The sequence below is a fragment of the Blennius ocellaris genome, assembly GCF_963422515.1.
Source record: "Blennius ocellaris genome assembly, chromosome: 10".
NCBI lineage: Eukaryota > Metazoa > Chordata > Actinopteri > Blenniiformes > Blenniidae > Blennius > Blennius ocellaris.
The window spans coordinates 19,717,669-19,740,586 of NC_137659.1; the positions used below are offsets into that span (position 1 = coordinate 19,717,669).

A 22,918-nucleotide genomic window follows, 5' to 3' on the forward strand; every position below is an offset into this window, starting at 1 on the left:
AAATTACAAGTGCCACTAAAACCAGATATCTGCTTTTTTCACACGGGCAAACAAACTGCAAATAGTTTCAATGTGGAATTACTGGATGCTCCTCCACACTGCGGCACCAAAACGACAAATAAATAAATAAAAGCCTTCCATTATGGAAAGAAAATGGTGTTTCCAGCTAGTTATGGAGAGAAAAGGGTACAATACACAATGGAAGCAGAAAGACAGAGGGTGACAGGAGGAGAGACGGAACCAGGGAAACAGTCCCTTATCTCTGCAAACAGCAGCATGCCCGGCCTTGGCAACACACACACTGACGCGTGCGCGCCAAGACTGGCATGCTAAATCCCCCTGGCATATGTTGGCACGATGGCACCCCGTATGCTCACGTCTGGCACGCGCTCGCTCACACGCACACACACACACACACGAGCCTGTCACGGTAGCCATCGGGTAGGGGGGGGGCCGGGGCGGGTGGAAGAGATCAACATGGAGTGCACGTGCTCCACATTATAAATGCATTCACATCTGGGTGGCAGGGTGATGAGAGAAGGGGGGGGATGGGAGATGATGAGAGACTAAAGTGCACTGCCGAGAGAGGAGGGACGGACAGATGGCAAGAAAAGTGTGGTGTGACAGAGAGAGGGATGGCGGGAGCGTCGGAGGAGCCGTCGCGGGGAGATGAAGGAGCGCGTCAAGGTGAACGGCGCGGCTCACCTTCACGCCGACGCCGCTGCACTCCGACACCTCGCGCCAAATCGTAATGGGCAATGAGCTCGTCAAAAAAACAAAAACAAAACCAAAAAAAAACCTTCTAAATGGGTCAAACTGATAGAAAAGCTTCATTTCCCCTGATGAAGGAACTGCGTGTTGCGTCTGTCAGAATAGGGAGAATCCTGCCAAACAGGCCACTGGAACAGACTAAAATATACTTTAGTAATTATTCATCACACGCTCGTATAAATATCCGCCTCTCAACTCACTTTCATAATGCGTTCAATACATTAAGCCTTTCCACTGCCTTTCCAGCTGGATTTAGTTTTCTAGGAAAATTGTTGTGCTGCATGGTGTGTGTGTGTGTGTTTTTTAGGTCAGTTACTGCCTGTTTACCAATCATACATGTCACAACCCAAATTTTATCAGTTCCTGCTTCAACATTTCTACACTTCTGAGACGCTGCCAACCAGTTAGAAACATTAAACAAGAGCAGCACTGAGCCAACAAACCAACCTGTACTTCTCTTTTTATGATACGTTCTTACTTCCAACAGTTCAACTCAAGTTCCTTGTTGTTTATCGGTGCCGACATGTTCTGATCAGTATCTGATTGTCACTGGTAACATTTTGCCCTCGACCAGAATATTTTTATAAGGCGGATTAAACAAAAAAAGAGAAAACATTTATGCACAATGTATAGAATTATCATGGGTCTTTGAAAATGTAGTCTTTGAATCTTTAATCACAACCTCAAATGACCATGTGTGATTAAATGCTTGTGAATACGAGAAGCTTGAGAGCAGCTTGTCTGGCTTCAGGACAACACCAGCATCTCTCAATGACGAGGCTGAATCAAGAAAGAGTCAACTTTTCAGTTCCAGTATGCCAAACACGGACGAAATGGAGAAGTGGCGTGGCACAATGTGATGATGTTCTAAATGATGCTGAAATGGAGAATATTTACCTTTCTGGATTTTACTTCGGTAAATTACGCTGAACTGCACTAACCTGCATTAAAGGTTCATTACGAATACACTATGTTGGTTGGTAAAAATGTTGAAATCCTTAGTGTAGCTCTCTAGACTTTTTCGGACTTTCGTTCAATACGAGCACACCTCTGAACAAAAAAAGCACAATTGCACGGCTCAGAGCAGGAAGCACAGCTTAAGTTCTTGGATTTCTTTGCATATTTTGACTGAAAACTGAGATTCAGATTCTAATCCTATATATAAAAATCGGTAAAGGTATATCCACAAGCCTGAAGAATAAAGCTGCCCACTTCAGGCAAAAGTAAAGCCTTTTTTGGGGGCATGAAATAACCAAGAGCGCGTGGCCCCCGGGCCATACACTGCCGGGACCGGAGCAGGAGGTGATGACGCCTCATCCGAGATGAGAGAAGGAGCGAGAGCCTGGGGGGGGGGGGGGGGGGGGGGGGGTCCACTCACCTGGAGTCACCTCCGTCCAGGATGTGCTCGGCCTGGTCTCCTATGACTTCCTGACGCAGATAATACAGCATTCTCACTCTCAGCAGCACCCTGGAGGACAAGGAGGGAAAGAGTCAGGTCAAGTTGAGCAACTTCACTTCAAGTTTCCAACACTATCAAGCTATCTTTCCATTCGTTTCCCCATTATTCAAATAGCTGACCAGAACCCCCAATGCCACATCTTTGCCACAATAAACTGGTAAAAATATTCCTGTAATGCAAAAGACACCCAACATGACTTAATACATACATTGAGGTTGATGTATAATCTTGATCATTTCTAAAAACGATACCCAAGAAGAAGTGACTAAATGTTAACTGGCGATCAAACATAATATAAATGAAAGTTCTCAAATGATCACTTCCATTACGAAGGGTCACGGACATAAGAGGACTTCTTGGAATAGCTTGTTCAACCTTTTCACAAGTCTTAGGAGACCTAATGAAATAAAACACAGAAGCATTTAATTTCCAATCTTTAATATTAATCCTCTGATTAATTCAATTGGTTCAAAGATAATTTATTAAAAAAAAAAGCAAAGTCTGAATTTCCACCATCGGAATCAAACCTCTAAAGATGTTTCAGTCCCAGAGGAAGCCCTGATAATACTGCTCACAGTGGAGGGATTGTACTGGGGGTGGGGGTGGGGGGGGCCGTAAACTGAAATAAGGGGGCAATTTCTTTGAAGACTGAAAAGGGTTGGGGATCTTTGATCTTAAATTACTCCGATGGATAATGTCCCCAGGTTTTCTCCCGCTGATATACTGCTGCTAAAAACTATAATTCATTACTGTGCCTCTGCGCTCTGTACAGCTGCTGTCAAGAGGCTGGTCATCTTCTCTGGATACAAATTACAGATGTTCGGTGTCAGAATTCGCTCCGAGTGTGTCGCCCTTCCCCAGTTTAAATGGATCGCTTCAGTCAGAGGGAGAACCAGTCAGATTTGATCTTGTGACATTGGAAACGCTGCTATCTGGGAGATCTGCTTCACTGTAAACATTTGTCACCAGATTTGTCACCAGGATTTAATGCCAGTAAAGGCCTTTGGAGCAGAAGACCGAGAAGGAGCGGAGGGGGGGAGGAGGAGACGAGTGGGAGGAGTAGAGAGAAGAACTGAAAGGACGGAGCTGTGCTGGATGGGAGGGAACAGAAAGTTTGGAGAGGCAGTGAAGAGAGGGGGGAGGGTATGAAGATAGTCATTTGCAACTCATTCTGCCGTGTGTGTGTGTGTGTGTGTGTGTGTGTGTGTGTGTGTGTGTGTGTGTGTGTGTGTGTGTGTGTGTGTGTGTGTTGATGGCATCACAAGTTGCAGTGTGTGTGTTTGTTGGCAGGCTGTGTGTGCTCATCCATCAATGTGCCAGGCCTGATTAGCCACACAACGCTGTGCTCCAGCCTAGCAGATGGCACCACATAATCACCCCCAAGTGTGTGTGTGTGTGTGTGTGTGTGTGTGTGTGTGTGTGTGTGTGTGTGTGTGTGTGTCTTTCACCCACTTCCAACAGGTCTGCCTGCCTAGCACCTGGCCTGGCATATAGCCAGACAAGCACTCGCACGCACGCACGCACATACACACACAAACAAACAAACTTCCCCCTCAAGAAGAAAAAGAAAAAAAAAAAAATCTTGGAATTGAATGTGGAGGGCAAAGAAGCATATCTGCCTGACGACAGGAGAGAACTGACCACAGACGAGCATGTGTGTGTGTGTGTGTGTGTGTGTGTGTGTGTGTGTGTGTGTGTGTGTGTGTGTGTGTGTGTGTGTGTGTGTGTGTGTGTGTGTGTGTGTGTGTGTGTGTGTGTGTGTGTTCAGACAGGAGACTCCTACATTGAGCAAAGTTTGAACCTTAAACTGTCCACACCTAATTTTAGGTCTGTCCTCGCTATATGTATTTGACAGATTCAATTAAAATTCATATATTTTAATAACCATCACAGCAATGGCTTGTGTGTGTGTGTGTGTGTGTGTGTGTGTGTGTGTGTGTGTGTGTGTGTGTGTGTGTGTGTCAAAAATCTCTGTACACACTTTGCATAACGAAACTGAAAAAGCAAGACAAGTCAGCAACCTCACATCCATTTCATGTGCTCGATGAAAACAGCATTGACCTTGGCATGCAAACGTCCTCCTGCTACGCTTCAGCTGCATCCACTTCAGTTATAAAGTTGTCCAGCCACGTGGATCCCCCCCCCCCCCCATAAAAATTAAAACATCCAAAGCCGCTATTCCTGAGTGCATCAATTGTAATTGCACAAACATTGTTCGCATTGTAAAAACCAGCATTTCTAAAGCTGAATCCAACGTCCCGCGCCGCCTCTCGCAAACAAAAGTCTGTGCAGAATTAGATTAGACTTTAATAAAAGCCCCAAACTTCTGCTTGCTCTCCTCGCTCATCAACATCTCTGAAACTGTTCACACTGTAGGGACTTAAAATGCAGTTTGCATTTGTACTAAAGGCCCCTTTCCATTTGAAAAACCGCTGTATGTTTGGATTACTGTACGGCAGGTCACAATGTCACAGACAATACACCCTTTCACAATAAAGCGGATGTGTTTAATGAACTTTTTGAATATATATCGTCTGACGCATTGACATTTGACAAATTTACAACAACAGACCTGGGTTGAAATCAGAGTGAAAATGACCAGAGATGAGGAGGAAGACAACTATTCAGCAGGTTGGGTCATCAAATCAAACATCTGCTCCGTAGTAAATGATGAAGCCTGACCCGAGTCGCTCTGATAATACGTCTCATTCTGGTGTTACCTCATGATCCATTAAGACGAGCACGAGACATTTGCTAAACTGACGATAGCTGGCGAGTGGCACCGAGACGGCCGAGGTGGCATAAAGACGTGTTTGTTTAGCAAACTATTGCTACAGAAACGGCTCTGCAACATTCTGCAACAGCTTGTCCTGCACCGTCTTTGCTCTGCTGGATACTTAGTAGAGTTTATTTCACGAGAAGGAATAAAATCACTGAAAAAAAATAACATAGAACCATGACTGGTTACAGTGTAGGCTGCTGCAGGAAACAATCCTGAAAACTGTAGACCAGTTTAACAAATCATAAAACCAGTGGACAGTTAGAGGAAAAACTGAAAAACGTAAATAAAACATGTTCTCCCAACAGGATCTCTGTCACTCCGACGAGCTCCACGTGTCCGCAGTGTTTCAGATGAAGGTTTGATGGCGCCTTACTTGTTGCAGTGATGTTTGAGGTGTCTCTTGTAGCTGTCCTCCTGCAGTAAGTGGTCAGGATTGCAGCTGGCCAGCCAGTCGGCTCGAGGAGCCTGCGCTGGGAGCGCTTGCGGCTTCCCTTTCTTGCCCTTCCTGCCTCTGGGAACAGGAGTAGAGAGGCCTGGGGAGAGAACAAAGACAGACGTGAGACAGATGTTTAATGTCCCCAAATCAATACGTGGACACCTGCTTGATACAGCTTGTATCAACCATACCGTAGTATGGAGTGGCTATACTGTGTTACAATTCCGTTCTTGAATCCAGAATGTGAAGTTTAAACCCAAACTTAACATTTCATGACTTTGCGTTCTAATATTTTCATAGCATTTAGGTACTTTCTGACCGTGTCAATGACTTCATTGAGTAGAAAGCAATTGTGTTCTTATAAATGAACAATGACCTCAAACTAGAAGTTTTGATTTATAATGAGAAAGAGCCGGCAATAGTTCTGTGTTCATACTGTTTTCTGATCATGTAATATTGTGATCAACTGGACTGCAAGAATCTGCTTTTCCCGCTTATGTGTGGTGAGACAACCGGAAGGCAGAACACGTTTGGCATTATATGCTGTGTAATAGAGTGTGCCGTCACCAGAGTGGTTGGTCAGCGTCTTGGTGGTCCCGTCTTCGCTTGGTGTGATCAGATCCCAGATGAAGCTTTTGATGTTTTCGTCTCCACGGTAATGCAGCAGGCAGTAGGCCAGCAGGGCCCGGCAGATCGTCTCCACGTCGGCCTCCTTCAGGGGGCGCTTGAAGCGACCGTGAGCCAAGATGTCACTCCACCGACCCCAACTAGGAGCAAAGAGGAAAAGAACCATATCCATCAATGTGTGCACATATTCCGTCCCAATCATATATGTAATAAAAACACCAATTGAGGGGGCAAATGAAGCAAACAGCTTTAAAGTTAGGTCATCAATATTTTCACTTGGTGTGAAATGATTTGCTTCTTGGAACAATATTTCTACAAACATTAATATTAATATATATTTACATTTTCTTTGATCTGAAGTTTGTAAACTATACATTAAAAACAAATAAGTTTTCCTTTGCGCAAAGCAAACAAGCAGGTTTTCCCTTGAATGTCAGTAATTGTGCTTCTGGTCTCAGACGCTCTCCTGTGTGTGGCAATTATTTCACTAAGTTAGCCAGGCAGGTTGTAATTCTGTGCTTCACCATTTAATGGCTCGTATGACCCTGATCCATCAGGAAAATACACAAGCACACATCAGCGTGTCTCTGGCAGGCACACGCTCACGCACACGTGTTGGGCTCTCATTATATTGCACATTTTAACCAGTCTGCTGATTTAACCGTTACTGGCACCCTAACTAGTGCCACATGGGGGTGCGTGTGTGCGTGTGCGTGTGTTCATGGCTCACAGCCCCCCTCCTCCCCCCTGCCACCACCAGCGCGAGAGCGAGCGACCCTAAAGGCTGATGTGGCGCCCGAGATCCTTCAGCCTGTCTTGTCCTCGGCTGAAACCTCCTCCACTGCCCTGTCCCAATATCCAGCCGACCATGTCAGCCAGTGTTACTGTGAACCTTTTTAGAAAGGGTAAAATGGTGGGCGAGGGCGAGTGAGGGAGAGGCGGATGATGGGAAAAGACAACAGCGCGCTGAGCGGAGAGGACAGGCCCAGTCAGACAGTGTGGTTTTGTGTCCTACAGCCTCGGGCCACGAGACTAGACTGTAACAATAACAACGCTGACATCTCACTAGCACCACTGTTCTTCTTACACACACACGTCACGCAAGTCAGCCATGAAAATGGACGGGACCCGCCGGTTAATCACTGTCTGTAGTAAGTGTGTCAGTTGGTGTCGTGCGCCCGTGTTTGTGACTCTGCTGGATGCTACTGGCCGAGTTGAGGGGAGACGTCCTGCAACGAATAGCAAACAGTCAAACGAAAGGTTCCACGCAAACTAATCAGCACGGGGGGGGGGGGGGGGGGGGGTGCATCTGAATGTCACATTTTCAGGAGGAAATAAAAACGCAAGACGAAGCAAAATTAAAAATAATGCATGCATGCAAAGTGAATTTCATGGGATTTAAAGTGTGTGTGTGTGTGTGTGTGTGTGTGTGTGTGTGTGTGTGTGTGTGTGTGTGTGTGTGTGTGTGTGAGCTAAACACTTTGCTCTCCAAGGCCACTTTGTGTGCATCAGAATAAGCATGCCTGGAGTCTGCACACGCGCACGAGTGTGTTTAGAGACGGCGTTGATTAGTGGCTGTGTGTGTTAATGGCCTTGACTGCAGAGATTTCTGTCTACTAAATCACTCCATGTGCAGGTCTGCATCCATTACCTGGCGTGCTCTTTTACACACAGATGCACACATTAACTGAGCGATGAACTCCACCCACCAGCCTGACTGCACATCCACTGCAACCCAAACCAGGCTCGCTTTTCTTTCTCCTCGCGTGTATTTAAGACGTTTAATTCAGTAAAAACTTACTGACGTCCGTGTCCGCTTCATTGGGAAATACCTGTGCCAACTGCATGATTGACCCGCAGATACTAATGTTCAATAAAGATTCAGCCTCAACATTAGTAAACAAATGGGTTTTTCTTGTGGGCAGCACTCGCATATCAGTTCAAATTATGAGGCTGCTATAGCTCGCCAGTTTGCTTTTGATAATTAGACAAATAATTATCACCATAAATATGTTTTCCTCCATTTTCAGTCATTAAAAGTGTCTCCTTGTTCAATGTATAATATTTGAAAAAGTGATAGTCTGGATGTGAACCCGTCAGCAAGACGCCTCTGTTCCAGTCATGGTGGAGTTATAAATATCACTGCTAATAGAGCAGGCGTTTTCAAGTGGAATACAGTATTTTCCCATATTAAACCCAAACCAGCCCATTAAGCCCCAGAATAAAATTTGCATGTATGATTTGTCCCACATTTCTGCAAATTAGGATAGATTTTAGTAGGAAACAATGGCATTATTTAAAATGCATTTAGGTCACGTCGGACTCGACAAGGAGAATGGTGTCCGTGTGTCTCCGGGTTACGCATTTCAAAAACTCCTAATCGGCTGACGTGGATTCTGCGAAACCAATAGTCAGCAACGCACCCGTAGACCAGCAGGTTCTTCTCCACTCGGAAGCACTCGGACCGGGGATAGCCCTGGGCCTTGTCTTGGGGCCGCCGTGGTTTGGTGGAGGGTTTGCTCGGCTCGTCGTCGTCACTCTCCAGCTCCGAGAACTCCAGCATCTCTTCCTCTTTCACACTGCTATAGTGCCGCGTCTGCTTCCTCACCCTCGGCGTGTCGATAACCAGCGTGTTCTGGAGATAACATTCAACAAAAGAGGCTTCAGATGAAGTACTTTTACGGCTTCTTTTCATTCAGGCATTAACTTTACCCAGCCCTCTTTTTTTCACTGGAAGCTGAATTTCCCTTACAGATGGTGTCAAATCTACCAATAACAATATGCAAAGTACCTTCTGTTTCATTCCCCTGAAGTGGCCTTCTCCCATTTATAAATACCTTGTACATGCCGACTTCTTTGACTTGTGTGAACCTTGTGAATACACAGCATCCTCAGGACCAAATCTGATTAATTGGATATTTGGCCCCGCGATTCATTCCAGATACTGAGAAAATTGCTGCCGAGCTCAAACATAAACTGGCATTAATTATGTTGTCTAATGAATTACATTTTTGTTCAATTAATTTGATTTTTTTCCCCCCTCCTTCTTGCAATTCCATTAATATGCGCAAACAGGGCAGTAGTTAGTTCCACAATTATCACAGAGTGCTGCAGTCATTTCCATTTTAACATCACACAATAAGAAATCCCAGGGGAGCGGGCCGTATTCAGGCTCGCAGAGCTGGATTAAGTGTTCCAGTGGAGGGCCCTCCACAAGAGAGGCAGCAGAGAAGAAGTCATCAGGAGAGAGAAAGACACAAAGGGGGAAAAAAGAAGAAGCTGAGGATGTAGGAAAGGAAAGGAAAGAGGAATTTAAAGATGCTGGTTAGCAGAGCGCTGAATGTGTGCAAGAATGTGACGGTGGTTGTGTTTCTGTGTGTGTATGTGTGAGCGAGCGCTAGCCTAAGTGATATCTCTGTACCCTCCAGGCATCTGCGCTCTGTTAAGTGGAGCTAAGCAGCTTACTCTCTCTCGCTCAAACACACACACGAGAGCAGGGAAACATGGGTAATTAAGGAAGAGAGGAGATTCCCAACTGTCAATATTAATCTCCCTCTCTTTCTCCCTCTCTCGGTCTGCTCCCCTCCTGTCCTCTGTCTCACATTTTTCCTCCTAGTTTGTGGCGATAGCACTGACTAATTACCTTCACTAGCCCCGTTTTCATAAGGGGATCACCAAGACCATGTGTGCTTGTAAGACTATGCATACAAAATATTTACATACACGGTGTGGTGATTGCTTCTCGGTGGTTTTATGGCGACCAACCTGAGTGGTTCTTAGAGTGCAGAATATTAGATTTACAGTAACTGCGTGTCGTTTACACGTGTGCGTCTCTGTGTGTAAGTACCCTTCCATTGATGGCATCCATGTCCAGCTCGGCCTTCTTGGCCCACTTCTGCCAAAAGTCTGGATCCTCCAGGGAAATGTCTGTTCGGTTTCCAGTTGCGACAAAGCTGGCCTGCAGAGACACAAAGGAGATCCCGCTTCTGCTCCAGCTGCTGACACAACGCGGCCTTCACACGCTCGAGACGAGATGGTGGGGGGGGTGAATCTCTCACCTTGGCGAAAGTGGAACCCTTGCCCTCTGACTCGATGGTGATGGTGTGGGTTCGCCTCTGGAGGATCTGGTCGATGTCTTCCTCACAGAACTTCGAGCCTTCGTCTTCCTCGTCCATTAAAGCGCCATACGCTCCCTTTCTCAGCAGGTCCTCAATCTCCTTCTTTGAAAGCTGCTGGACCTGGACAAAGAACACAAGCCTTTAGCCCATCCATCTTTGGAGGCGAGAACTTGGTGGGGGAACAATAGGAGGCAGTCTGAAAAGATGAGTGATTGTCCGCTGGGGAAAACCAGTTTGGCTTAATAAAACAAATGAAGTCAAGGGTCATACCCCACTGTTGGCGTTCTCCCGTCCGCTCATGCTCTGGAGGACAGCCTTGTCAAGTCCCAGCTTCAGGCTGGCCTTGTCAAACATCTCCCTCTCGTAGCTGTTCCTGGTGATCAGACGGTAGATCTTGACCGCCTTCGACTGTCCGATACGGTGACACCTCGCCTGGGCCTGCAGGAGGATGCGTTTAGAGATACGGCACAATCCTACACAACTGGGTATTCCTCTCACCGGCTCCAGTTCGCTCTGTGAGAGTGTATTCAGCTGGAGATGTAGGGTTACAGCAGAGGACTAATGACACGGTCCAGTGAACCGGAGTGAAATGTGGCTGGCAGAGTCATTACGTCAAGCAGAAGAGGAACCTCAGCCTCAAACTGGCCACCCAGAAGGCTGGCAGTGCCCTGCAGAGCTCTGCACCAGGCACCACAAACGGAGTAGAAAAACAAGCTGCCGGTGAAGCCCGGCGAGGGTTTCTACCTGGAGGTCGTTCTGAGGGTTCCAGTCGGAGTCAAAGATGATGCAGGTATCTGCAGCGGTCAGGTTGATGCCGAGTCCTCCGGCTCTCGTACAAAGCAGGAAGACGAAACGATCCGAGTCCGGTCTGGAGAAGCGGTCGATGGCGGCCTGCCGCAGGTTACCACGGACTCTGCCGTCGATACGTTCGTAGGGATAGCTGGGTGAAAAAGAGTGGAACCATTTTCTGTGAATTTGTTTTCATGCTTAAAAAAAAGAAAAAAAGAAGAAAAGTCAAGTGCAACCTGTCATTTGAAACAAGAGTTTAAGAGTCAGTCTGAGCATATTTTAACATCTCAGCTAAAGTGAACCCAATGGAATGCAGATCCTCTCTTTGCTCTGTTGTGCTTCAACCATCTCGACCGGCTGTTGATAAGCTGCTCTCAGTTTTGTCAGTCAGGCTGTTCAGTGCAGCATCTCGTTGCATATGCAAGCATCTGAGTTGGCAAAATACACAGAGCCGCTAAGCTTATCGGATCCTGTCATCTCTGCTCTTTGTTTCTTATTACCAAAGCTCGGTGCGCAAAACATTCCAGCGAACAGTTTGTCATTTTCACCCAGATGGAGTTGCTGCTGGGCTAATTTTTGCACGTGGCTCCAGTTCAAAATGGAAATATTTCAGCTATCGCTAACCGAGATTAATAAGGAGTAAATTATTGACGGGTCAGAACAGAAAGTGGAAGTATGCTTAGCGCATCTCATTTCTGTACCAAGTTGAAAACCAGTTTTTGCTGATAGAAAACATTTTCCAAACCAAATAAGGTGTGCAAAACATTTGGCAGTTTACAGTGTTTGTTTCACCGTGCCAGATACACATTTAATCAACTCGGCATATTTTCTTCTGCAATTCAAACAACACTGAAGATGAGATTCTTATTTAATTTCCAGGTGCAGTTTGAGCTGGGCAGCTGTGTAACTAACCCCATGAAAAACATTTGTGTGCCTCCCTTTACGACCCCAACGTGCTTCTCCCTCCACACAAAGATGCAGCATCATTTCAGCTTTTCAACATGTATTTAGAGAGCTCCTGCTGCATTTCGGCACTTTTTCCGTAATAGCATGACACTGGCCAAAGAGGAAGAATGTGTGTGTGTGTGTGTGTGTTCCACCGGGTCTTTTTGGGTTAGGGTGAATTCAAGTGCTAAATCTCTGGTGCCATAAGTGAGAATACCAATTATGAAAAGAAAAAAAATCTTCAATTCATTTCAGCCTTTTCAGAAATGCTCATGTGTGCCAAGTCTCACCGTTTCTGGATGAGGTAGTCCTCAAGGATATCCAGACAGCGAACCATCTGGCTAAAAACAAGAACTCTGTGTCCACCAGCTTTCAGTTTCGGCAGCAGTTTGTCAATGAGCACCAGCTTGCCAGCGGCCTGGATCATAGCTTGGAGCGCCATGTCCGGCACGTCTGCTCTGCCTCCGTGCGAGTCCCTGAACTCCTCGATGATCTTCTCTTCAGCTCCTAGACAGGAGAGCGGAGGGCTGATTAGGATAGAAGGCAGACAGTCATTCATTACGGTGAGCGGAGGGTTGATTGCGCACCATTGATGAGGTAGGGGTGGTTGCAGCATTTCCGCAACTCCATCATGGTGTTGAGGAGGTTGGGAACGTTCGCTCCACCGCCGCCGCCACCTCCACCTCCTCCTCCTCCTCCTCCTCCTCCTGCACCTCCTTTGGACAGGAAGGAGAAATTCTTCTCCAGAATGGCCCGATAGTATTTCTTCTGGATGTTGGTCAGCTCCACCTTAAAATAATAACTCAGTCATTTTTCTTCATTTTTTAAAAGAAAATTCTTGGTCAGTGAGGTTTATGTTTTGTTTGCTTGCGACGCCTCCTGCTCTCTCCAGGTGTTTGTCTCACCTCAATGATGGTCTCCTCTTTGGGGGCCAGGTTCTTCTCCACATCCTCCTTTAGTCGTCGTAGCATCATGGGTTTCAGAATGCCCTGCAGTTTCTGAACCTAGTACACACAGAGGGGGATCTTTAAATGCCGCACACACAAGGACAGTGCCGCACCTTTCTGTTTACACAGCATCAAAGCTGCACTCAGTACCTGTTCTTCAGTCTTTAGGTCTCCAAATTCAGTCATGAATGTCTGCTCTGACGGGAATCTCTCAGGCTCCAGGAAGTTGAGCAAGCTGAAAAGCTCCTCCACGGTGTTCTGGAGAGGAGTTCCGGTCAACAGAACTTTGTGCTCCTGGAGGAGAGAGCGGAGACAGGAAAGACAAATTTAGAATCTCTAACAGGAAAGCAGGATGTGTCAACAGGGCCCGAACAACTGAGGAAGAGAATGATACGCAGAAACAAAGAACAGAACATCACTCACCATGTCCATCATTTTCAGTCCTTCCAGCAGTTTGCAGTTTCGGTTTTTGAGGCGGTGTGCTTCATCTATTACCACACAGCGCCACGGGATGCTGCGGAGCTCCGGACAGTCGGTCAGAATCATCTCAAAGGTGGTGATCACGGCGTGGAACCGATACACTCCCTTTATTACCTTACCCTGGAGCGGCAACACAAGGAGGGAAGCATGAAGGTCAATAGGAAGAGTGTCGCCTCTTCATTTATTATCTTACTTGGTGGGACTTTGAGAGAAATGGTTTGAGCTGCAAGTAAATGGTGTAAAGTGTGGCCACGGCCGTCGTGAGGTAGCTCTGGTATTTGCCAGTTTCGTTGGTAGATTTCCCCCACAATGTCAGGCAATTTCCATCGAAAAAGGAAAAACAAACCTTGGGTTTATTTGGAGAGTATTCTCCAAACCCCAGATCTACCAGAATCTATCTCGTGTTGTGTGTGTTTGACACAAGTGGTGGAAGATAAAAGAACACAACGTTCCTCCACGGCGACCTTGAGGATTACCTCTGCTTGGATTAGGAACAAGCAGCTAGCAAGCACACTGCAACTCCAGCTTATTTTCTTCACGGGCCGGCTGTGGCGAAGGTTACACTCGGAGATGTTAGCAGCACTGTGCAATAAGAGCTTACAGAGTATGGCTTACAGCTACAGGACGGTAAAGAGCTTATGCAGCAGAGGAGCAATGTCCATCCCAAGCTGGCTGGAGATTTCCCCTCGACTGAGGAGGTGTTCAGATCTGCTGACTGTCTCACACAACAGCATCGAGTTTCCTCCGCCCACTGAGTGCCCACATGATCCTCCCGGAGAGAAAGTGTAATGGAAAGTACACGCGCTAATCTCACGTCTGTGTTAACCGTCTGTTTAACGCTTTACCTGCTAATCGTATCAAAACACACATGCACGTTTACAAATTCCTGGGATTGTGCCAAGTTTGTTTTTTGTTTTTTTTAAATTAAAGCTTCCCAGGAACATAGAAATATTTTTTGTAAGTCATGTTCAACGGACTAAAACCAACAACCCAACCCTGCCCAGCCTTTAAAAACATGACAAACTGACTGTATAACTTTGAAATGGCAACGAGCGTGCCAATCCACACAGAAGAGATCCCGCAGTACAGGTTATCGAACAGCTGCCACATTCAATTACCAATTTCTCATTTATTAAAAAAAGGAACTGCTGATAAAGTAGTTCGGTAGGTGAACACAGCTTTACATCAGTTTATTCTAAAATTATCGAGCAGAAATCATTAAACTCCCTCCTGTAGCTATATTTCATGCAAACAGCATGTTTCACTCTATTGTATTGCAATTTAAAAACACGTTTCCAGCGAGATCATATTGTGCCTCAGTGTCTGATCTAAAACTGTGTTCAGGGCGAATTCAGTGCTCGGCAAATGTTCACAATTGGTGTGCAATTAAAAAATAAATAAATAAATTCAATACTATTTTATATCACAGAAGAAAAGCAACTGAACCCAAATTTTTAACAAAAATATTTCAGCCAGGAGCAGATTGATGTAAATTTTCACCCCAAATCTAAATTATATGTATGTGTTTTACTGTTTATTCCCGTATACCATTCTGGTTTTAACAATGTGATTAAGTTGTTTGTAACAGAACCTTTCATAAACTCTAAACTAATACTTATGGTTAAATTCTCAATCAACCTTTTCATGAAGGCTCTTTTTACCTGTGCGTCTCTGTAGTACATCTCGTAGGCCTGAATGGTCTTCCGGCTGGCCTGGCTGCCATGGTAGACCACCACGTTGAGCTCGGTCCAGGTCCTGAACTCTCGTTCCCAGTTGGGAATGGTGGAAAGCGGGGCGATGACCAGGAACGGCCCCTCGATGCTCTTCATGTAAATCTCATAGAGGAATGTAATGGACTGGATGGTCTTCCCCAGACCCATCTCGTCAGCCAAGATACAGTTACGTCTGTGGGGACGGAGGACGTGGACCCCAGTTAGAGGCTGAACCCTGCCTGCACTGTGGCCCCGAGGCAACATTCCACCACTTTTACGTGACTCAAGTCAATAGGCTCCTATGAACAACAGGATTTTTCCTCCTGGCTTATTAATGCTGCTTTTCCGAAGGGATGAGGCAAAGTATTTTCCATTTGAGTGATCTAATGCAAAAAACGTGGGAGACAAGACGGAAAATGGCTGGAATAGTGGCCGACTTGTCCTCCTCTGAGATTTGACTGGATCCTTCCAGTATGTGACCAATTTTTTTTCTTCTTTCATATAGAGAACTGCTACTCTCATGCAAACAGTACGATTTGTGGAGCAAATAAAAAATTAAAAAGCAACAGACAGACATTTTAATGTACTCGCACTTTAATTTGATTCTATCTGTGCTAGTGAGTGGAGATCTTATTCTAAAGGCTCTTATGGTACCGATGGAGCATACATTTCAGGCATGGATGGCGCCAATGGGAAAACTTAAACAGCAGTAAGCCACAGGGCCACTTAATGTTCACTTTAATGTCCACTTAAGCCTATTAAATGAGGTGCTATCACATGCACAGGCTGACAGTAGCAGTTAGGGACTAATTCTAACAAAATACAATTAATGGTGACTTACGAGTTGTACCAGTTGAAGGTTAGCCAGTTGAGGCCTTCGAGCTGGTATTCCCTGAGTGCGTTGCCGATTCTGTAATCCCTGGAGCCCTCCTGCTTTTTCCAGTCGGCCGCAGGAGGTCGATCCTTCACACAGGGAGAAATTATTTCAAGGTATTAAGCCACAAACACTCAATTCAAAGGGATGTTGATTTTGTTAGACGACAAAGCTAATTGCCCGAATGACTTTAATGAATTCAAACAATGATTCTGATTAGTCATTTTGTGTTTCAATGTTCTTCAAACAAGGTTAAGAAACACCTTCCGGCTACAGTGACTGCGTTGTCTTTCTTCTGAAATGTTTGATGTTTCAGAAGTGCCTTTTTTTTGCATTACAGTTTACAGTAAACTGGGCTTTCTCAGTGTAAACATGTGACTCAAATGAGCTTTATGCTCAGGCAGCTGAGGGTGTGGGAGGCAGCACCATGTTTAACTTTCCTGTTATGGATGAGAGTTACAAACAAACATTCCTGAGCAATAATCACCCTCCACATGTTGAAAAATTGGGAGTTCAAAACACAGCACCTTCAGTGATGCCTCTTATGTCACACGCACGGGGAACATGCAGTGGGATGTTGCTATCAGAGGTCACAAGGCCGCTGAAGTGGCTTAAGTTTTATAAGAGGACTCTAAAAGACCCAGGTGGCTGGAAATAAAGTAGGCTTCAATCCTTCATATGTATTTCAGCAGTTTCAGGATCTTGAATATGGGACAATGTCTTCGCTTTGAGGAAGAAAAAAAAACCCCTAAACTGTGGCATTCACACTCCAGGGGAAATGGATGTCTGCTGGAAATTGGCTCAACGGTCCGAGAGTCCATCTTTTTGAACTCCACACTGTGCGAAGAGGCTAAAAATAAAGCCGCCTCCAAATACAGCCGCTGTATGATGGAGAATTTCTACCAATGCCCTTAAGGAGAAACAGTAGGCAGTAGTTAAAAAAAGATGGACACACAGCGAGGAAGGGAGTGATGGAGGCAAAGACCACAGCCAGTCAGCTGCTTCTGTTCAGCATTAAACACACTGTTAGTGGTTTGGCCAGGCCACAAGAGCGGGGCGTGTGTGACTGTGTGTGTGTGAGTGAGTGTGTAAGACCACAAGAACGTGGCCCTGTGGAGAGCAGTTAAGGGAGCTGTAAATCTGGAGGAGGAAGGCTCAGGCAGCAGGCCAACACACACAAACACACACACACGCACACGCCTACTGGGAGGAGGCAAGAAGACAAATGGCACCCAAAGAAAGACGGAGCGTCTGTGGGTGCACGCCGCTACTCACCACTTTGTTAGTGTTGGGTGTGCGTGCCGCTATGCGCTCGTATTCGTCTATTTTGGACTGGTCTATGTCGGCCTTCAGCTCCCAGGTGGAGTCCTCGTAGGGCAGACTGCACCACTTCACCAAATATAAGGTCACCGTCTGTAGACGAACGGGAACAGAGGGGGGGTTTGGTGAGCGTGCGTCACGTGGAGAGGCTGCAGAGAGAGCGGGGGGGCCCAGAGCCGCGGCGGAGATCAAAGCACCTCTCCGTTTTCATCTGTGCTCTCTGAGACGTCCAGGACACGGTCCACTTCCACGTAGTCCGGGTTAAAAGGCTCATCGTCCATCTGGAGAGAAGGCGACATATTACAAGTGTGTTTGGAAGATTTTGTCAGACTTTCCAACAAGTTCAAGGTGCTTCAACATGTCAGTGGTATAAGTCTAATTCCAATATCGAGGACTGCAGATATCCAAGTCGGATTTGGACACCTTGAAAGTTACAGCCAAAGTCACAGCCATTGCCATTGGTCAATTGTTTTGACCCCTGGGAGCAGTTTGTTTCATGGTGCTGGACTGGCTGCAGAGCAGAGCTCAGGTCTCACCTCAGTTATAAAGTTGTTCAGTTGTTGCTTGGCCCTAAACCTCTTGATCTTCTGGTGTATCCTCTTGTCCTTTTCCAGTTCCTCCAGGTCTGCCCAGCGGCAGTGGAGGTAGGAGCTGAGACGGGAGAAACACACAATGCTTCATGTCAGACCGTGCTTGAGGAGAATGATGATGTTCAGACTTTAGTGGGGTGAGAAAAGGGAAGTGGAGGCTGAAATAGCAAAAAAACAAATCTGTCACGTCTCCAATCAGGCTGCTAAATAAATTGTTTTCACTTTTACATGGAGGCTGTATGACGACAATCCGGGGAGCAGTTTTATCCAAGTGTGGTTTGAATAAATGCAGACAGATTGTCAAAATTGACATTGAGTCAAAGCTGAAGTCAGTCACAACCTCCGTCTCAGAAAATGTACCGAAACGTAAAATTTACAGAAAATATCGTATTTATCGACGACAGCATACTAAATACGAGTGGTTTGGGGATAAAACTGAATATAGTTTGAGCTCAAGCTACACATCTGGAGACTTCTGTTCTCAGCCTTTCACACATCAAACTACCAACAAACACAATAACTTATTTGTTGCAACCCTGTGCAGTCTGCCAATATGAAAGGATGCTTATATTAGTTATTTAATCAAGGACTGCAGCTGCTGCCAAACGTATACAAAAGATGATGTGCCATTGTTTTTCCAATACAACCGCAGCTGTTGCCTCGCAGCTGTGTGTGATGTCACTCGCTAAGATTCACATTAATGCAACAAGCGAAAATCAAGCGAGTTGAATCGGATGAATGCAGTCATTTAGGCCCTGTACAACACTTTCTGCTACATGCTGTTAAAACGTGCCATCCTGTATAAAGAGCAACTCTGTGTAGGCTTGAGGTGAAACCAGAATATCTACAGTTAAAAAATGATTGACCATGCAACCTTACACTTCCAGTGCCTGCCACTGACACGGTGCAATTGTACCGTTGTAACTGATGCACAAATAGCAGTCAGCCAGGGTCTAAAACCAAATAAGACTTGATGGCTGAATATCCAGAGCTTTTCACACTTAAAGACCAACGAACACCCCGACGTGTTTTATAAATAGGTCTTATTAAAAAAAGAGAGAAAGCGAGAGAGGAAGCCCTGCTGTGAGAGACAAGAGGTGGAGAAGCAAAGGGGGAAAATAACCCAAAGCTACTACTCACAAGCCCTTGAACTTGACGTAGAACTCTTCCACCTCCACCTCCTCCCCCGACTCCAGCTGAAAAGGGAAACAACAGGTTAATAATCACAGCAAACGTAGTGGGCAGATTGAGCAGAAGTGGTTCGTCATTGTTATACAACATGTGGTAGAATTAGTGAAGTGGCACAGAAGGAGCCTGCGCGCTCGTTTCACACTAACATGTCAGTCAACACTGAATTCTCCCTCTGCTTGACGTCCTCACGTCCAGTCACTCCATTGTTTCACTTATGTCTCGTCAGTATCAGTTATTTGCCATTTTGGCCACTACATAGAGGCCGAATGCTAATGGCGCTGGACTGAGAATAGCTTGAAAATGTCCAAATTTCAGTCTGTTTGTCAGTAAAGACATAAGCAGTTTCAGCTCAAATCCAAGCTTGCGTACCATGAAAGGATTTGCTGTGTTTTGTCCACACATTTAGGCTTGTGTTTGAAAAGAAGAAGTACCGAAACACTGGCCCATTTGATCCGTTCACTTCCATTTACTACTCTACTGCTGCAGCAAGACGCACACTTCCTTCGCCATGCTGATACTACTACTGTAATGCCATGAATCATCACACACAGGCACACACACACACATGCGCGCGCACACACACACACACACACACCCTGAGGAAACGCTAGCTTGGCGTCTGGCGTAGCTGGCGTTGTGGTTTTGGCTGTGTGCCAAGCCCGGGGTCAAGTCTGAATGGAGCCGTGAGAGAGCGCGGGTGTCTATGTGTGCGTGTGCGTGTGCACGTGGGGGTGTGTGTGAGCAGGGGGAGGTAACCCATTGGCAGCTGGTGAGTAAAGGAAAGTTGGCTGGTGACTATGTGCGTGCATGTGTTGGCTCAGGGATGAGCTTTCTTTAGACAAGGCGTATAAAACAAAGCCAGGCCGACACACTCACACAAACAATCAATCAGAAACGCACACACACGAGCTGCAAGCGCACACACACACATTGAAATACAAGAAGTCATATCGCCGCTTACAAAGTGAATGTGTCGCATAAACTGTGTGTGTGTGTGTGTGTCTAATCTGCTTAGGCCAGCTGTGGAGCGGCTAATCACATGACGTAAACCATGACTCGGGCCAGTCTGTCCATGTGTGGATCTCTGTGTGTTTCGTGTTCAGCGCCTGCCGAGTGCCGACTTGCATCCTACCTGTTTTTTGGAGGTGCGTAAGCCCATGATCTTCTCCACAACAGGCCCCTCAGCCTCAGCCACATCCTGGAGACACACAAAACAGAGTGTTAATCTCGCTGCCGGCTGTTTACACATCACCTGTCTGATACCACAAGTCTTAAAACACATTTTCTCTGTATTAAAAACGACACTGAGGGATCATTTAACACACGATGATCAACCTTTGTCTTCAAAACAATGCATTTTGTTTGTTTTTTAATGAAACACGGGTGCCAATTCATTGTGTTAAGGATTCAGGAGAATCGGTCAAAGCCTTTTTTATAGACTAAATACGTGCATCAACATTTTACATCACAGCCTTTTTGTTAATTACCCTGCAAATGGACAGTATATACATGTAGAAAATCTCACTGGAAGAATATACCTTGTGATCACCAACACAACCTGAGACGGTTACAGGAAGTAACCCGAACCAGGTGAACAGTGAGGTAAAACCAGATTTAAGTAGATCAAATAACTCAAAAACAGAAATAATACGCCACCTGTTGTTGTGATGAGGCCGATGGGGATTTTGGCGTTGGCGAGTCATCTCCGCTGTCATCATCCTCAGAAATCCTGAACTCCAGATCTTCCGTGTACCTCTTCCTCTTCACCTGCCGGCTGGAACGACGCTTCTGATATCGACACAGAGAAAGAGAAGGGGGTCCTTAAACCATCTGCTCATCCATAAGGGCCGGGTACTCGTTCCGTAAAATCCAAAGACGTGACCCGTGAACCGTTTCATCCCTTATTTTAAATGCTTATGAGCTTTCAAACAAAAATTTTGTGGAGGTAAAAGAAAATTACCTCCACAAAAAGTACGCTACTACTTTGTATTAAATCCAAAACAGAAACAAGAACAGGGCCATGTGTGCTTATCATTTACCGGCTTTGCCATTCCAAGAAACAGACCTCATTTCATTATTCATTATTCTGTTCCATATGGTCCAGCATGTTCCCCATATTGACTTTGAGGACAACATCACCCAATTTGTTGGGCTCAAAATGTTGCCATATTATAAGAGTGTAGACAAAGTGTAGCAGCCTGCAGACTACAAAGGACATGCAGCTGCTAAGTTACTTTCCTATTTGAGATAGAGCTGCAACATACTATGCAGCTTAATAACCAGATGCGACTCTGCTCCTGGCCCACATAATCACATTTCCACACAAATATGAACCTGAAAGGGAAACGCTATAGAGCGATGCTTGTTTCTCCAAACCACACATAACCAGCATTTTATATGATTTCATGCAACCAAAAAAAAAAAAAAAAAAAAAACCCTGCAAGGAGTTAAATTGTATTTGGAATTCAAAATGTGATTAAAAAATAAAATAAAATAAAAAGTGTGGAGCAGCGGAAAAGTAGCTGATGATGCAAGATATGAACTTGACGGAGAGCTCGTCTGCTTGCTGTCAACAAGGTGTGGTATACAACACAAACAGCAGATGCCTACGGGCTCAGTGCTCTCCACTTTTACAGGCCGCCACACTGAAAGATCTGAAAATATTTTGTGGATGCCTGCTTTTTGGAGAGCTGACAGAAACGTTGTTGGCCACCACAGCAGCTCCCGCTTCTCTAGAAGCCTGAAAAGTTGAAAAAGACAACAAAACAAACCAAAATGTAGAAACTTTGTGATCCAGGGTCTCCCACCTGAACACCGTCGTCGTCCTCTTCTTCGGGCGGGGAGGGGGGAGGAGACTTCACCTCCACATCGTTGTTCGCAGATACCTCTCTCTTTCTCTTCGAATCTTTCTTAGCAGCGCTAGATCCGCCCTCTGACTCCACCTTTTTACTGCTGGGGAGAGAAAAAAAGGGAAAAAACCAAAACTTAAAATTCATTCATTTAGAAAAAGTGTAAAAAAATCTAACAGAATCCATTTCTCTAGTTACCTATTTCACAGATGACCATGGATTTGCGTGTGCGTGTGTGTGTGTGCCTGAATCTGTCCCAGGGCGTTCGCCATGTTTGATTTACCCATTTAGAAATCATTAGTGTGCCTGAGGCTCTGGCACACAGGGGGTTAATATGATGAAAGACTGCATGGAGGCACAGGGAGAGGGAGCAAGATAGAGAGATACAGGCACAGAGAGGGGGGCCCAGGGAAAGAGTGATACAGGGAGGCATGGAGAGAGCAAGACAGGCAGACAGAGGAAGGGAGGGTAGGAGGCAGGGAGGGAGGGAGGGAGGGAGAGAGGCCCCAGAGAGTGAAGGGGGGAGGGGTTGAGAGGCCCCCGGGCTTCCTCTAATCTCTGGCATGGAAAGAAAGAGGAGCTGGCTCCACTGGTGAGTGTGTGTGCGTTCACACCACTGAGGTGAGAGGACACTCAGCAGCCCTCCTCTGCCTCTCGTCCAGCCTCAGTCCTCGCTCAGACCAGCAACCACTGAAGCTCTCGGGGAGGAGAAGCGCCTCGGATTGAATGTTTGCACAAGAGATGTTTAGAGAAAGAAAGAGAGCTAAGTTTAGTTTTAATGGGGAAATTTAGCTCAACCAGTACGTTGAAATATCCGCAGTGGTTCTGTAGAAACCATCGTGTAACATATTGTACATTTACTTTGTGTTTTCATTTAGCTTTAGAAAGTTACAGAACTAGAATTATTTATACACATTTAAATCCATCAGAATTTCTTTATATACAGCTTCAAGGCCTGGGAGGTGATGAGCTTCTGGAGTGACAGTGGTTCAGTTGGTCGTCTCTCGGTTGCAGGTTCAATCCCCCCA

General features: G+C 45.8%; 1 protein-coding gene across 1 annotated transcript in view; it reads right to left on the reverse strand.

Annotated features, from left to right (window-relative positions):
* The window catches only part of chd7 (chromodomain helicase DNA binding protein 7), a gene marked incomplete at both ends in the record, with an annotated part of 54,459 nt that overhangs the window by 11,631 nt on the left and 19,910 nt on the right, over window positions 1-22,918 (reverse strand). Inside the window, 22 exon segments of the mRNA XM_080503717.1 lie at window positions 2,150-2,239; window positions 5,386-5,545; window positions 6,016-6,215; window positions 8,499-8,710; window positions 9,923-10,033; window positions 10,134-10,313; window positions 10,464-10,631; window positions 10,938-11,133; window positions 12,218-12,434; window positions 12,515-12,716; window positions 12,833-12,931; window positions 13,025-13,168; window positions 13,298-13,474; window positions 15,016-15,259; window positions 15,908-16,029; window positions 17,216-17,353; window positions 17,458-17,541; window positions 17,797-17,911; window positions 18,991-19,046; window positions 20,174-20,239; window positions 20,698-20,829; window positions 21,849-21,993. Of these exon segments, the coding sequence (XP_080359843.1) occupies window positions 2,150-2,239; window positions 5,386-5,545; window positions 6,016-6,215; window positions 8,499-8,710; window positions 9,923-10,033; window positions 10,134-10,313; window positions 10,464-10,631; window positions 10,938-11,133; window positions 12,218-12,434; window positions 12,515-12,716; window positions 12,833-12,931; window positions 13,025-13,168; window positions 13,298-13,474; window positions 15,016-15,259; window positions 15,908-16,029; window positions 17,216-17,353; window positions 17,458-17,541; window positions 17,797-17,911; window positions 18,991-19,046; window positions 20,174-20,239; window positions 20,698-20,829; window positions 21,849-21,993 (3,258 nt within the window).